Source organism: Vitis riparia, unplaced genomic scaffold, assembly GCF_004353265.1.
Source record: "Vitis riparia cultivar Riparia Gloire de Montpellier isolate 1030 unplaced genomic scaffold, EGFV_Vit.rip_1.0 scaffold686_pilon_pilon, whole genome shotgun sequence".
NCBI lineage: Eukaryota > Viridiplantae > Streptophyta > Magnoliopsida > Vitales > Vitaceae > Vitis > Vitis riparia.
Genome location: NW_023269734.1, coordinates 124,842 through 142,221, shown reverse-complemented (window position 1 = coordinate 142,221; position 17,380 = coordinate 124,842). Strand labels below are relative to the sequence as shown.

General features: G+C 34.6%; 1 protein-coding gene across 1 annotated transcript; it reads right to left on the bottom strand.

Annotated features, from left to right (window-relative positions):
* Positions 1-310: 310 nt before the first annotated feature.
* LOC117910264 (phosphoglucan, water dikinase, chloroplastic-like) lies at positions 311-17,340 on the bottom strand. The gene is made up of 9 exons (XM_034824348.1): positions 16,920-17,340; positions 15,514-16,117; positions 8,013-8,099; positions 7,795-7,926; positions 6,598-6,723; positions 6,329-6,507; positions 5,561-5,645; positions 521-685; positions 311-397 (listed from the first exon to the last, which is right to left on the bottom strand). The coding sequence occupies exons 1-9, from the start codon at positions 17,102-17,104 to the stop codon at positions 341-343; spliced, it is 1,620 nt and encodes a 539-aa protein (XP_034680239.1). The 5' UTR covers positions 17,105-17,340; the 3' UTR covers positions 311-340.
* Positions 17,341-17,380: the final 40 nt, after the last annotated feature.

Here is a 17,380-nt window from a genome sequence, read left to right as displayed (position 1 = left end):
CCGTCGTCGCCTCGTATACTCCCTGTGTACCTTGCGGCGTTTGCCTTTGCTAATATATTTGTGTTTACGTATCAAAAAAAATAAGTAGCACATGTTTTTGTACATATTCTTATAGTAAAAGTTTTTTTTTTTTTTTTATAAAAAAGGTGAATTTTATAAGAGTTAAAACCAGTGCCAAAACACATCTGTCCCATGTTTGTATGAGACATTGAATATCAAGGATGAGGAATCAATGGATATCATTGTAGATAAATAATAATGCAATTTTTATGCTGCGCTATTTAACTCCAAAACCTTGGCAAACTGAGAAAATCAGTCTCATGAAAACCCCAAGATGTATTTACCTGCTTAAAAGAACGAAAGAGTAGTCCTCAAGGCCAATCTCACAAAGACGCCACTGTTCAAAACAAGTATTGTGAGGAATAAAACTAACAGAATTTGAGGAACAAAACTAATAGCATCAAGTTTGAGATTTTCAGTTTGAAGCTAATGCAGAAGGATTATCATGTAATTGTCCCACCTTTTGACGCATTGCTATTGCAGCATCAGGGGCATCATTTCTGAGACCACTTTCAAGACCCTTCACAATTACTTCTCTAAGAGCATTCAAAGATTGTGCAGTTTTGAGCAGCAAATCAATGCTTTTATCCAAAGCATTACTTGATTCTTCCAAATTATCCAATCTCTGGACATCAATAGAGACTCAATTATTATCATCTGATACTGAAATTACAGTCGTTAACACCAATAATGTAATATAATAGTAACCAGAAATCAGGAACATCTTTGTTCCACAGAAGAATACACTAGAACAATATCCTATTCCAAGTCCAGAGTGAAATCTATCCACAAGTTTGTGCTTCATGACTTCATCATTAACTTGAAGTACACTTTTTCATTTATTTTCTATTTTTATTTTATGTTATATATCCATGTATTTGTTTGCAAATAGAAAACAACCAATTTTACTATGAAAAGAAAACAAGAATTTACAAATAGGATATAAGGACTTAAGGCCTAGCTCAAGGGATGAAGGCATGGGCTGGAAATATAAGAGGTCCAAGGTTATGCATACATTATTTTCTTCAACAGCTTATTTTATTATTTCTTTAAGTTTTTCCCAATATTTTTATGAGTTTTGATTAATTTTAGTCCCACAGAATTTTTTTTTTTTTTTTTTGGATCTCCATCCGATACTTTTTGTATTTCTTGAAATTTCCATAAAATCCAACCATCGATATTTTGTCAATCGCTGATATTTGATCCTGGATGAGAAAGAGCCTTCCAAACAGAAAAAAGGTAAGAAAACAATACGCAAGCCCACAAAACAATATGCAAGCCAAACCCCTCGAAGGGGCATATATTAACGCTCCTAAGCGGCTATAAAGTCATTCCCACCTCTTAGCTAAGAAGTCTTTCCTGATTACAATCAATCAACCAAATAAGCGTCCACCTAAAGGCATTAGACATGGTGTCAAATCTCACTCATTATGAACACATATTGGTTTTTGCATCTTCCCTAGGAAATCAATCTATAGTAGAACCTCAATAAATTAATACTTGATAAATTGATAACCTTGATTAAATAATGTTTTTTTGCCAATCCTGACTTGGGACCAACATGCTAAATTAATAATTTGATAAATTCGTAAGATAATACATTATAGAAAAATCTGTGTATATATGATCCACTTACTACATAAATTAATAATTTCCTAATATGTTACTAGATCTATATGATCTGTTAAGGAGGCCTTCGTAATATATGTGTCCAATGTTGCTTGTTTCTCCTTGAAAGTGAAGTCGATTTGGATCTTGTCTTTAACTTTCGTAATGCGGAAAGAAGCTATAGTGTGACGTTCTCCTATTGCAACAAGAAATTATTCAATGTCATTATCAAGTTGAGTGCTTCTTTGTGTGAGACGAGCTCCATAGTAGAATTATCATCTTTAACTTCATCCTCTCTATCATTTCCCATAACACTCTCAATAATCTGCTTGTCACTCAAAATCTTTGAAGTTGTGTTGTTTTCTTCATGGTAGTTCAAGAGGTACTTGACATTCATTCTATTAAGGCACTGCAACTCCTTGATTACTATTTCCAATTCTCGAATGCCTTTGCCATCTAAGGGTTCATCCAAATTCTATGAAGCCATGTTATTTTTTTTATTTTTTATCAAAAACAAAATATATGTATTAGATGAGAAAAGAAACATGAGAAGGATGAGGAATCCTCCCCATGAAGTACAATCAAAAGAACTAAGTAAACCTCCACTAACCAAGGAGGGCTATACAAAAGGAACAAAAGGCCTACACAAGTAAAACAATCCTGACCCTATATGAAGCCATGTTATCTACGGACCTAATTTTACAATGTCAAAAGCAATTTGCAATTGTGTTTTTCTTGAACATCTATTGTCCAAGTCAAAATTGAAAGATTCATTGCATCTAAAACATTTATCTTTTTGGGATTTGGTTGCCCTACTTCATAACTCTCCAAAAGATAACAATAAATTCAGCAATGATAATGCATCTTGAAAGCTCGCATGATCCTTACACGACAAGGCTGAGTATTTGATGTCGTGTAGGGTGGCAAAAAAAGCAATTCCATATTTTTCAATCCTCTAATTTTTGGATGAGTAGGAAAATTATCAACAAATAAGAGTGTTTTTCTATCATCCATTTGTTTATCAAATTGTCGAACATATTCTTGAAATAATGTCCCAATCATCCATTCTTGTTTGTTGGCATGATACTCACAGTTCATATCGTGCAAGTTTACATTCTTGAAAACCGTAGTTTAGCATACCTCCTGATAATCCATAAAGGAATTTTCTCTGAACCATCCTCATTAAAACAAATAGCAGTTGCGAGTCTTTCCTTGTCTTGTTTTTTTCTTTGAAGTTGCTTTGTTGCAGAGAATGATCTAGTGTAACCTATAAAACAATCCTTCATCCATACTGAAAACATCTTTTATTGCAACTTGATGTACTTTCCCCCTTATGGATTGCAAATTATTCTCAATGCCCTTCATATCAACGGATCCACTTTCTCTAAAATGATAATATGTTTTGATCTCATATTTTGATTTGAAACACTTAAGCTAAACTTGAGAAAAATTGAATCATGTAGTATCTATAGGGTATACATCTATTTTCAGAATTTTTTTGCCTTCTTTGTGATTAGCTCTCCAATCATATCCACACGTTCTTGGTATAGGATAATCCACTTATAAAGAGTCTTCTCTACATCAGGGAATTTTGCGCCTTTGTGTTGTTTAACATCGCCTTTTTTAAAATCAATCAAGAGAAATTCTAAAGACAACTTAATCGTATTTGATATCATCCCTTGACTTACTTGCAAGTTAAACTTTTCTGAAACCCATTGTTGTAATTATTTATGAGTGCAAGTTGGATTTTCTTTGTTGTACTTGCACAATGCTTTATGCATTTCACAGTCATTGTTGTTTTCTTTATACCGTTTGAGATGAGAAGCCATTGTTGTATGATGTGTTGTGCTATACTTTTGTTGACTTAAATAGAGTTTTGTTTGGTTAAATGTTCATAAAATAGAATGATGTGGTAAGGTTAATTTCACTCATACCCTCTTAGATTTGATGTAAATACATCTAGCTATCATTAGTTTCAAATTTTATTGATTAGCACCCTTATGGATGTATTATGTTCAAAAAAATTTAATTTTAGCAAGTTCTAGGTAAAAAAAGACTTTAGATAGGTGTGCTTAACAACTCCATAAAAAATAATTTTATTATTTAAAAATAAATAAAATTTATAGATGGAATTCATCTATAAGGGTGCTAACTAATGAAATTAAAATCAATGGTGACTAGGTGTATTTACATCAAACCTTCAGGGGTGCGAGTGAAATAAACCCTAATGTGGTACATTCAACAATGTAATGTTATATTTTTCGAAAAATTAATACTTCTTTAAAAAAATAAATAGATTCATGAATTTTACTTGTTTAAACAAAATATATGAAAAATAGTTACTTGTTAAAAGGAAATATTTAATTTACAATAAAACAATATTATATACAATATTTTGGGAAAATAAGGAAGACCTTGATAAATTAATAAATCATTAATTTATCAATTAATTACTATTTGCTTAATTAATAGATTTTCCTTGGTCTCAAGGCTAGTAATTTATCAATTGGTCGATTGTGTGTTTGTAGAAGCATAATGGGGGATTGGGTTTTAAAAGTCTTCATCTCTTCAACAAGGCTCTCTTGGGTAAATGGTCTTGGAGTTTGTGAAGGAAAGGAACCGCATTGTCTGAAAGCAAGTACATTGTAGCAACTGGTTTGTGCTCTTTTTCACATATAGTGGGTGATGCATTCTTCAGTGGGGGGGGGGGGGGGGGGTGGTGCTTCTAAGTTGGAATGGTGTACCGGTTGGCAAAAAAAGGAAAAAGGCTTGGAAAGTTACTCCTCTTTGCATTTTTTGGTCCATTTGGAGGGAACGTAATAGGAGAGCTTTTGAGGACAAGGAATGCTTAGATCAATCTTTTAAAAGTTCATTTTTTTTACCTATTTTGGGATTGGGTTAGTGTACATCGGAGATAACATTACTTCTTTGATAGAATTTGTGGATTGGTTAGGTTCCCCTTAGGGTGCGATTATATTATCACCTCTATTGGTTTTTGTATATGTATACATCGTGTATACCTTTTATTTAATACAACACACGTTTTACTTACCAAAGATAAATAAATATCATAGTCTAGTCTCCTGAATCAGCTGGGAGATCATTTTCTCCTTGGTTTTTCAAGGGATCTTTATCTGCAAACATGAAACTCATGATGTGATCCTAAAATGGTTTCCAGGAAGAGAAAGCGATGAATGTTAACATGTAGAAAAAGCTTAGCTTGAGGAACTATCCTCAAGAATCTTTGGTTCAAGACTCAACATGAAACCAATCTTAAAAACATTTAACATTAATCTAACTCAAAGTATTTGTTTGAAGCACATAAAGCAAAATTACTATATAACGAAAAAGAAAAGGGAAGTTGGTAAGGCGACAAAGATACAACATTATATTAGGCAATAAATGGCAAAATATGGCAAGTTCCAAACTATGGCATATAAGTTATGTTTGATGACATTAAGAGTGTCGTTTTCTCGTAGCATGGCAGAAGCTCCTTTTTGAGGAATGAAATTGTATAAATTCATAGAAATTCCTACCTAATTCAACCTAAAAAATGTATATAAATAATAATCATATCAAGATGGACTGGAAAATCTACTACCTATGTATTTCCATATACCAAGTAAATCTAAATTCATCATCATATGTGTAGCACAATGGGAACCACTAGAAATGATCAGACATCAGTATAAAAACTGGATGCTTTCAAGCATTGGAAGAGCCTGCAGTACTGTTAGGTTTTTTAATCAAGACCCTTTTTTTTTTTTTTGGGATAAGCATAACTTGGTCAGAAATTTAATTTGCACCGCCTCAAATTCACCACCAAACACCAGCTTAAACAGGAACTCATATCTAGAGATGAAACAAAAGACAAAAGAAAATGACTCTATACCTCCTTGCACTCCAAAAATAATGTAAGGGCTGATGAGCTTCGGTCATCAAAAGATTCTTTTATTGATTCAAGTTGTTCAGTAAGGCTGAAACAATACACAACCACAGATAAAATTAGCTTGTTGAATGATTTAACGTAGCTCTATGGTTAACAAATGAATTTAGATTGCTTACGAGAATTTAGGTGAATAAAACGCTAAATCATCATCAATTCTAGCATGTCATCATTACAAATAGCCACAAAACATTACATAATCAGATTTTGTTCCAAGAGTGATATGCATAAAAGCAATTGGAAAGCAAACAATTAACTTTTGGAACTTATCCACCATTAAATGTGCAGCTATAATCTTGAGAAAATTAACACAAACGGTTGATTATGCAGAGAGCAACAGATCTCAATCAATGTGACTAATAACATTATAAAGAGGACTGTAGTCAAGGTGTAGGAACTAGGAACAAGGTTTAGGGAAAAATTGAAAGGGAAAAACATAGAGTCAGAAAATCACCAAGTTATAAAGGTTATCCACTTAGAGCTTGATCAAAATAGAATTGACTAGAGATAACTTTGTTATATTTTTATTGAAGCTTACATGTGAAGTAATATCACTTTAGTCATACTATCATCCTAGTTCATTACTTCGACAAATGTAAATTTGGCAAACATTCATGTTAGAGAAAAAAAGAATCCAATCATTGTTGCCCTAACAATTCAAAACATCTTTGAAATGTTAAAGTGATCAAATACTTAAAACGTTATAAAGCATACTTTCCAGCATTGAAAAAATCTTTGAGTTCGTGATGAAATATCTTGAATTGTTCTACAAATGTTTCACTATATTCTCCAGGGTTCCTAGTAATTCTTGCAAGCATTGCGTCTGTAGCAACCAAATCTTCTGGGCCAGCATTTCGGTGGAGCTTGTTTTGTATTGTGTGCTTGATTTCTTGCTGTAATGGAGAAGAAAATAAAAAATAATTAATGCAACTTTATTTGAAAACATTAAGAACCAATTCACCACTCATTATAATTAATACAACCTTGAGATCATGAGGGATATCACCCCGATGAGCAATATCTCTAATTCGAGTCAGGGGAACAGATGCAGTAAATTCTGCCTTAAAAGATGGCAAACATGGATGAATCTTGCGAATGACAAGTACTTCCTGCACATTATCAAATAAAAAATATAATTAAATGAATAGAGTGAGTGAAAAAAAAAAAAAAGACTACATGACAGGTAAGTAAAACCTCAACAGTCTGGACAAAAGAACACTAACATATGTTGGTAGGTGGTAGCAGATACTGTAAGAGAAATTAGCTAATGGTTTAGTGACTTTATTGCAATTTTGTCCTAGTCATATTGTTAGCACAAGACCTTACTTCTGTGTATGTGAAGATTTTCAGGCATTGTCAACATGCATTCTTAGGTGTAATAATCAAGAATATAGATATAGGGGGTCAAATATTAGCCTAGAAGTCTCCAATTGATCCCAAGCATTCTTGCTTTAATCATGCTAGAAGTACACAAAAAATTCTTTCCTATTTCCTTTATTGAATTATGATATCTTTGCCCTATCTAAAGGAGGTTTCCTATCAATTTTTTTTCATGGCATTATAGAGAGAAATCAGGAGAGCAAAACAAGAGAGAAGAACTCATTAAACTTGTGTTTTTAGATTGAGAATTTTTGTAATTCTTGAGAGATCACTTTCCTAAGAATTTTTTTTTGATAGGTAAGTGTAACTTGTATTAAAACGCCAAAAGGGGTGTACCAAAGTACACACGGTGTATACAACGGCCACCTAAAAGCACCAAAAAGCAAAGGGAAAACAAAAAATACTCCCTCCCTCATTCCGACCCCAACCAATCACTTTCCTAAGAAACAATTCATACCACTCTTGCATTCATGGATTCAAGGACCAGCACATACCATGGATTTGGTTTGTGATCCATGGACTTAAATGTGTTCCCAACTGTTATCTATTGCAAATAAGAAAAGGTAGACGGTAGACTCTATTCATGGCATTGCAGGGAAGCAATGATCAACAATAGAAGATTTAGTGAACTACATATTGCACTTCAGTAGGCACCACTGTGAGTTAAAAAACAGTGTTTTAACTCTAAGAACTCAATGGCATATCATTGTCAAGAATAGCATTCTACCAAATCTTAATGCAAGAAAATTTTAAGAAGACTAATTTCTGTCTCATATCTATGTCAGAAAGTTATTGTTCACCTGCGGTGAAGTATCTTTCATACAAGAAATTCTTTCCAATTCACGAAATATAAGCCTGGAAATTTCAGCATGCCTGTTTGGACGGTGATGACCACCACCTTCAAAGCAAGGTATTTGCCCTGTGTTGATCCACTGCATATGAAGGAGAAGATCTAAGAAGGACATTGAAATCAAGTCAAAGGAAACAACTCATGCAGAAGCAAAGCTACATAGAGGACCTTTAGATAGATGGCAGAAAAAATGAGAGCTTCCAACCGGTCTCCACTTTCCAGATTTCCAACTAAAAGCTCACGTACAACTTCAAGCTTCATCAATGAAGAGATTCAAGAATGTAAAAATACAAGTATAGAAAATAATGGCTTGAACTTGAGGCATGCAGAAAACGTAACATTCCAATAAAAACTGCAAATAGCAAAAATGCCATCTCACAACAGTACTGGTAAGAACAAAACAGGCATAAATTCACATTACTTTGTTCCCTTGTAGGCTTGCTAGCTCAACAGTAAGTTTAAATCATGGAAAATGAGGAAAATAGTACATTTAAACCCATAAACAACCATAGGCCAAAAGTTATGGAAAGAGAAAAACCCCAAAACAGATGCAACTGTGATGCATCTGCCAGTGACCTTGTGGTCTAGTAGTAGAGTCCATGTGCCATTTAGTTATAGGAGATTCGGGCAAAGTTTAGGAAAGATCTCATGTCTCAGCTCACTTGAGCAGCAATCTCCCTAGGCAGCAATGTACTGGGGGTGTGTAACATTGGCAATAGGTTTTGCCTAGTATGATTAACTCAGCATGAGGCCAAAGCTACAAATAAAAACTAAGACACATCTGGCATAAACCAGAATTTCACCATAGAGCTAGACGACAGAACAGAAAGCTGATATGACACAAATGAAACAGTTCCACCAGCTTGGCCTATTTATATGTCATCATTGAACACAAATGTAAATAAGTAAGAATGATCCAAGAGTTGCATGTTTTCCTTTTTTAAAAAAAAAAAAAGAAAAAGAAAAAAAAAAGACTTCATTAGCGGTAGAGTATAATGTACATTATGGGTCCAAGTCCTAATAATTCAAGCTTTTAAAAAGGTTGGTAACTCAACAGAGTATCAAAGATCTGGTTAACAGGAACTCTTGAATTTGAATCCTCCTTTCATCTATTTATTTGTATAATTATATTTGATCACAAAACTTATGAATTAGTTGTCTGCCTGTCTGCCTTTTGTCTCTCCATGTAGGACAATGTCTGAGCATGATATATTTTATGGACCCATTTCCTAACAGCTAGCTTTTAGGAAAATTGGTAATTCAACAATTATGAATTCCAAAAAGGATTACCACTGAAGGGTCTCAAGGAGAGGTCCTTAAGCCAATGAGATGCAAAATCATAGAAAATAGGCTATGAAGAACATGGTTCAAAGTTGTAGTATCGATCACCGACTTGGAGGGTCCCAAGACATATCGGTCTCAATGTATCAACTCAGTATTGGACGATAAACAAAATAAGATAATTAGAAAGTTCAAAAAATTATAAAAATATTATGTAAATTATTAGAAAAATAGGTACAATTAAATAAGCTCAAAAAAATTATTAAAACAAAATTGTCTCAGATTTTGTAAGGTCATACCATCCATATAAAATTATAAATCCATATGAATTAATGGTTTACCAATTTCAGCTTCCACCATGCACATACCATCCATATAAAATTATAAATCCATATAAATTAAAATTTTACCAATTTCAGCTTCCAACATACACACACAATTCATATAAAATTATAAATCCATATAAATTAATTATTTACCAATTTCAACTTTCACCATACACAACATCCAAATAAATTTTCAACTTTACCAATTTAAGCTTCAAGTTCAAGCCTTCCACCCACACACCACAACTACTGCTTCAAGCCCTCCACCAAATCCATCCATACACAGTCACATGATACCACACACCCACAACAAGAGGGAGATGACTGTGAGGGTTTCCTTGTCAGTGTCCAATCACCACCGCCGACGTACCAAAGCACCTACATAGTGTAGGCTACACTCCAACAATGCTCGATTTATGGTTACATAAGTAAATTCAATTATGTACCCTCATCCTATGCTAATTTCCACTTTTAAAGGCTTCTGAAAGGGTTACCAATTGGTTTCAATTTGTTTTTACTGCTTCTTCGTTGATGTTCTCATTGATGGGTTGAAAGATTGAGTTTCAAAATCACAGGTGTTTTCTTTTGTAGAGGAATCTCTGATTTCTTTGAAAATATTTTTATTTTTATTGTGATGGGAAAGAAAAGGGAATCTGTACTGATTGTAAATTTTTTCTATAACCTAACCGAGTTGGCTAAGTTAACTCGGAATCTCGGTCAAGTTAACTCGGAATCTCGGTCGAGTTAACTCGGAATTTCAGTCGAGTCATCCAATTCTTACCGATTTAGCACCGAGTTAGTGCATTATATCGTATTCGGTATTTACACTTAGAAACCTGATGATGAAACTAAGGAAAAAAAAACAAAAGGAGATATTTAATAAATTCTCCAAAGCCATATAATCTCCTATAAGATCCTCTCCTAGCTATGCATATGGGTTATGCACAAAAAGCTTTGTAAAATACCTCTAAACTTCCCCATTTCATATATATAGCATCAAGAACCTAAAGATACCTACTTTGCCCAATAAATAAAAACACCGGCATCCACCCTCCACCACTCACCCTAGGAGTTCTTTCATTATCACTTTCTTCAAACTCCCTAGTAAAGCTCTAAGCCAAGGTTTGGAAACAAAATCACACCCCATTAAATTCTGTGAGTTTACAAGAGATTAAAAAGAATGTTGCCGACTCTCACTTTGCCAATCAACAAAATAAAATTTCTGGAGGACTCCAAACTCCAGCTATTGGATTTTCCCTGATTCACTAGAGCACGTTAAAATTTAATTGGCCATGATGTAGCTTAAAGGACACCAATGAAATTCAACAGCTGGCCCATACAGAAGCTTAAAATGTAACAGAGGAAACTCTCACCTCAAAAATCCAGTTTTTCCTTCCACAGATAACCCAAATATTGCAAAGCAGGCATAAACCAAGACAACCGGCCCTTTCTCCTTCATACAATCCTTTGAAGAAGATCTACAATATCAGAGTCTGCCCCCTGCAGGCCACCCAAATTATCCCAACAGGCCAAAAAAGGTAATTTCATAGAAGAAGACAATCTATAGTCTCCTTGTTACCTTTAATACACATCAGTCAAGAAAAATCACTTTTGGATTTGCTTTTTTCTTTATCCTTTTTTTTAATAAGCAACAAAAACTGTATTACAGATAAAGGAATTTCATTTCTAAACAAGCTTGAGGCTCCCAAGAAACAGCCTCTCTCAACCCTTCCAGTAAAGCTAGGATATACACCTCTATGGTCAACACTGCACTTTGATACCTGAAAATCTTCAACTTCCCCCAACTTACCTGTGTCAACACAACATGACAAGGGTATGGGTGTGAGATCCTTGTTGAGAACTCACACTTTTCTTCAGATAACACAACATGATAAAGGTATGGGTGTGAGATTCTTGTTGAGTGCTCATATTTTGCTTCGGATATTGGCTATTTTGATTTTTATTTAAATAAAGATAAAAAAGAAGAACAAATAGTTCTTTTTATCAAAGAATTTTATTATCATTACTATTATAAAAATAAGATTACTATTATTATTATTATAGTGTGAAGGATAAGACAGTCAAACAGGTCCCGCACTTGACACTTGTACCCGAACTCATGGAACATAGATATGACACCAAATAGCTTTAGAAAATGCCCTCATCATTGTGCTTGTGCCATTACTAGAAGCCCACCAATACTAATTTGACATGGATTACCCAAGGAATGTTCGTTATAGTTAAGTGTTCAAACAATCTTGATCATACATCTTTCCAAAAACCATTTTTGACTTTGATGCCTCCCCCGTCCAAGTCAAGTGCATGCACTAAGAACATCTTTCAATTTACCTCACTCTAGATTATCTCCATGCCTAACATCATGAGAAGGGTTTTTTACGCTTATAAGTTTCTCATCCTTAAGACTACTCAAGTATACTCAAGAGGTCACAATTGCCTTCAGGAATCTCTTATGGCCCTTCACTAGTTCGAGTCAGAAGCATTTGTATGGCTCACAATAAATCTCCAATCATATGCCTCGTTTTAGCTATCTTAGACTGCTAGCAACCAAGAACTCTCTCTCACCCATCCAGTTGCTATTCATATAGGAAGGAGTCTCTTCTGTTTGGAGGACATTATGGGTTGAGCATAAGAAGCAAAGCTTCATAGACTCAACAAGTAAATCCCAACTTTAGAATAAGCAAATAAGGTAAAAATTCCTATCCATTGCCAAAAAAAATTTATTTCCTTTTTTTCCCCATAAACTCCATCAAGTTCAAACATGATCTAGATCTAGGATTTGGGCTCTAATACAAATTCGATGCACCAAAGGACATTAAATCTACAGTCCACCTTTAGTAACATGTGTAATGAAAACGTTCTAATGGATTTTCAGCAATTAAATAAGGAAATAGCAAGACATTGTGATGCAATTTGAGTTTGAACTCAAAGACAATCGTTTCTAGGTTTGCAAGGCAGAAACAATTCTCTGTAGCTAGATTAGGAAAGAACTATTAACAAAATCCTTTGCAGACTTATTTCTATGAGGGCCACAACAACTCTACAAGCTAGACCCTCTAGTTTCCTTAAAGCTTTATAATCCTAGCCCCTCAAACAACTTAAAAAAATGGAAAGGAAAAGACAAGAAAAGAAAAGTTACATAACTTGTTATAAAGTAGAACCCAAATAATAGTTTATATATGGATACATGCATTCATTTTTTGTATATCTAGATTAAGAATGTGGATTCTAGTGAATAGTATGATCACAGAGTTCTTAAGCTTCAGAGGTTAGAGGCAAGGTGATTTGGTTCTCCTCATCTTTTTGTTTTGATTATAGAAGCACTTAATCATCTCATTTCAAGAACAAGGCAGCGGAGTTTATCAGTGGCTTTAAGGAAAGGGGAAAAAGGGGAAGAAGGGATGAAAGTCTCTCATCTCTTATTTACATATTACAGTTTACTTTTGTGAGGCCAGTGAGAGGTGATGAAATACTAGAAATAGTGTTGATATGCTTTAACTTTGTACCAGGCTTGAAAATCAAACTGTAAAAGCAAGGTAATTCCTTCTGGTGAGCTGGAGTGGATAGATCAGTTTCCTTGTTTGGTTGTAGGGCTGGATACCTACCTCCCACATACCTAAGATTGCCTTTGGAAATGTCTTATAAGACTTGTGCAGAGTGGGACTTGATTAAGGAGAAGTTTAAAATGAGATTGGCCTCTTAGAAGAAGCAATATTTGTTGAGTGCTCTTGAGCCTTCCACTATATTGCATGTCCCTGTTTGAAATTCCTAAGAATGTTAAAATCAGACTAGAAAAAACGCATGCAGAATTTATTTATATGTTTTACTATTATTGGAGTGGGGGCGTCCTTTAGAACGAAGAAAGATGCATCTAGTGAATTGGTTGATAGCATGATATGAGAAAAATTTTGGAGGGTAGGAAATTAGAAAGTTTAGGGTACTTATGCTCCTCTAAGGACCTATCTTTTTGCCTTTGAGACGGTGTGAGTGAAGATATTAACCATTGATCTCTTCATAAGGAAAGGATGGATGATATTGAACAGATATAGTCTGTGAAAAGCTAATGAAGACTTAGCAAATCACATTTTAATCCGTTGTGATTAGAGTAGACAGCAGTAAAATATGTTATTGTGTATATATCAAAGCGTTCTAGTTAGGATGAAGATTCAAGGCTTGGATAAGCAGCAGAGGAAGGTGTGGCAAATGGCTCCCCTTTGCTAGTTTTGGTGCATATGGGAGGTAATGGTTGGATTTTCAATGAGGAAAAGCTATTGATAAAAAATTGAAGGAGATATTCATCAAATCCGTCCATGATACCACATTAGAGATGGAAAATTGTACATTATTGGATTTCATTGATAGTCTATGGCTCATTGATTTTAGCTTTCCTATTTTTTGGCTGGGTGGTTTTCTTTTCTTTCCTTGTCTTTTCTTTTCTTTTCTTTTGGTGTCTCTTGTCTATCCCCTGTGTACATAGGATGCCCTCCCTTTTTGTTAGGCTTTGTTTAATATTTTTTTCTATTTGCCTATCCAAGAAAAGCAATTGTTTGTAAAACTATATTAAACACAAGGAAATGGAGCAAATAAAAAAATAAAATATGAAAGTCTATACAAACTAATTTCCAGGCTAAGCTAGCGAGTGAGCCTACTTGAATTTGATAAGCCTCTTCAATGTTCATGCATCACATGGTTAGCTCTATTCTCATGAATTCTTTTCCTGGCCCACATCAAGAAAGTTACAAGTGCCAGAACCTTAAATGTTACATATCTGCTTCAAGAATAACTTGGTTCTTTTTGGTGCAGGTCAGTGACCTGCTGATGGTTTATGATATTAGGTCCCAGATGTGAAAAGGTCCTCTACTTCTGTCCCCTTGCTGGTTATTATTGACTCTGAAGTTCTTCAAGCAAAAGCTCTTTAGATATATCAACACAAGTTTATGCTCATCAATAAGGGGGCTACACCTAATACCATCTGTCAAGTATGTCATCTTTGTCAAAGACCACTACTTCCTATTGTTTTCCACAAAGTGACATGCTCCATTGGAAAGATTTCTGTTGGATGTTGTGTGTTTGGAAAATGGTTGATAAGGAACCATTCAGGTCTGGCATCAAGTTGACAACGGTATTTTTCCATGAAGAAAGGATCCAGAAGATTTATTACAATGATATCTTGCTTTTGCTTGATAAAATTGTTGTTTCCCATTTAATATAATGAACCTTACAGGGCAATTATAGCCAATAAGAAAATTTAAAAATAAATTAACTACAGTAAATTAAGTTGACTCATAAAAGTAGAAAGAACCTGTTGTGTTTGCACAGATGACTATCAAGTAAATCCTTCCATATATCACAGAACAATCCTTCTGTCCAACACTTCCCCTCAAATTGAGAAAGAATGGTTTATGATTTTGAATGATTTTTTCAACCACTAGATCTTCTGTATATCAACATCATTCCTTTACAGAAAATTTGACTTTATTTTCCGACTCCTCAGACCTTCCAGGGATGTTGCATGACACTTTTCTGGTATTGGTGATAACTTCAAGCATATTTAGTTAAATCAAGGGAACTGAAATGTGATGTAGTTTATAATTAAGGGTTATAGCAGAATAAGTAGGATATCAAATATGTAAAAAAAATGCATCAGAATATATCACATCATCCAGGCTTAAAATGTTTTCGGTGACAAGGATTCCTTTTTTTTAATTCAAGAAAAAAAAAAAACGTCACGACAGTATCACAGTAGCTCCAAACAACACAATTACAAACAGTGGAATTACTTTTTTTTTTGGTCTTTTTACAGGCACAAACAGTAGAATTACTAATTGTAGAATATCAAACTGGTAATCTTAAAGACACTTACATGTAAAGGAACACATAGGAAAACATATTGTGCAATAGAAAGGACTGCAAATAATATCACATGAAGGAAGTATGTAAATCAGATACTAAAGTAGATAATGGGGCAATATTAATTTCCTAATCTGATGAACAATTTCTATCAACCTGAAATGTAAGATGTTAAATTATCAAAATAGCAGTACCTTTTGCCACCAATTTCTGGCCTTTCGATCACCTTCAACTAACTTCAGAGCGAACCCTTCAAGACCTGAAGTGTCCCATCTCCGTTGTGTTTCTTGGTTGCGGTGCTCATTTGATCGCATGAATGAAACTGACCTGCCTTGCCACTGCTCAACAAAAGGACTTGTCTGAACTTCCAAAACAGAAGCACCATCAACATCAGCAGATCCAATTTCATCCATATGATCAAATTCTACCTCATCCTTCTCCGAATCCAGAGGTAATAAGTCCACAGCCTCCCCGGTTGCATTCCATAGACAAACTACACCAAAACTCCCTTCCTTAGGCAGCTTCAAAACCCTGTTATTTGCACCTTCCCATGTCATGCTCTTGTCCCTCTTCACAATCACGAATTTGTACTCAATTGACTCGTCTCCTCTCAACTCCAACTTACACACCCATCCATTCTCTGTCCAATTCATCGGCACATTCTTCTTCCATGATCCCAATTCCTTCGTGGACCCCAACATCACAACATGCTCTCCGAATTTAACCTGGTGTTTGAGTAGAATACTTAGCTTAACTTTCCCACTCCCTGTCCTCGTCCCCATCTTCTTCTCTTCCTCTCTGCCAACAAACCCTTTTCATTATAGCGAATTGAGCATAACTTTCTTCTAAATTCTAAGAAATTTCAAACAAAATATAAAAATGCTCTCACAAATCTATTTCTGGTCCACAAAAACAAAGGAAACTTTTGCTGTGAGAAAATGTTGGAAGATGAAAGAAATCAAAATCTTTGTGCTAAAGTTTCAACTAGTTGGCACCTCAAAGGGGCAATAATAATAATAATAAATAAATAAACAAGCAATACAAAATATAAATTTCAACTTTAACCATTTTTTTAGGGTGTCTCTTTTCCCTTCGTTTTCTCAGCTACCAAACTGAAATTAAAGATACTGAAAACAATTCTTAACTTATTTTTATGAGACAAAATAGAAAAGAAAAAGAAAATCACCTTCTTTTTTCTTTTCTTCCTCTGTGATCAATTTCTCGGCAACCAAACGGATATTAAGTACCTTGTTTGTATTAAGCGGAAACTTTTTCCAAGTTGTAAGAAATTTCAAACAAAATAACAACTAACAAAATATATATTCGTTTCTAGTTCAAACATGCTAAGCTTGGTTGCTAAGAAAATGCTGGAAAGAAGCCGGAAATTAAAAACTTTCAATTACAAGGCACCAGGAAAAACAAAAAAAACCAATTAAGAACATTCAATTTCATTTTTTTTTCCCTCTTCTTCCTCACTTTTTCAGCTACCAAACCAAATGAGAGATAACGAGAACAAATCTTAAGTTCATAACACATCTCACATTCTTTTAACTTCTTATCCTGCAGTCAGTTTCTCTGAAACCAAACAATCATCAAGTACCTTGTCAAAACTGAGGAAACACCACAAAGAATCCGACGATTCAAAAACCCTAAATTCCGAAACGAGTGTGAGATTCTTGGCTTCAAGAAATTGCTTCGGCATTGGAGGGGGAATTCCAGTTGCTTGCGTAGATGGTAATGATACTGCGCAGAGGTGGAGCACTGCAGTACACGCAGAGAATCCATTCCCTTCGTTGCTATGAAACGGTGTCGTTTCGTAGAGACCGGATTGCTGGGCTATAGTAACAGTAGAGAAGGTCACATGCCGGGGAAGAGTTCAAGAGGGTGATGATTGATGCTTTATAAAAATAGGAAATAAATATGAGATTTTTTTAGTGACTAGAGCTTTGGAAAGGCAAATGATGACCGGATATCTAGAAGAACCGAGATGACTTGATCCACGTGGTTGTGATTATCTGGCCAGGTTCGATTTTGTGTGACCAAGGCTTACTTCAAGCGCAA

Coding starts and splice junctions, on each gene's coding strand:
- LOC117910264 (XM_034824348.1), bottom strand. CDS start 17,104: ATGGATTCTCTGCGTGTACTGCAGTGCTCCACCTCTGCGCAGTATCAT. Junction 16,118..16,919: donor GTTTCCTCAGTTTTGACAAG/GTACTTGATGAT, acceptor GTTTGTTGGCAG/AGAGGAAGAGAAGAAGATGG. Junction 6,724..7,794: donor TGAAAGATACTTCACCGCAG/GTGAACAATAAC, acceptor GATAATGTGCAG/GAAGTACTTGTCATTCGCAA.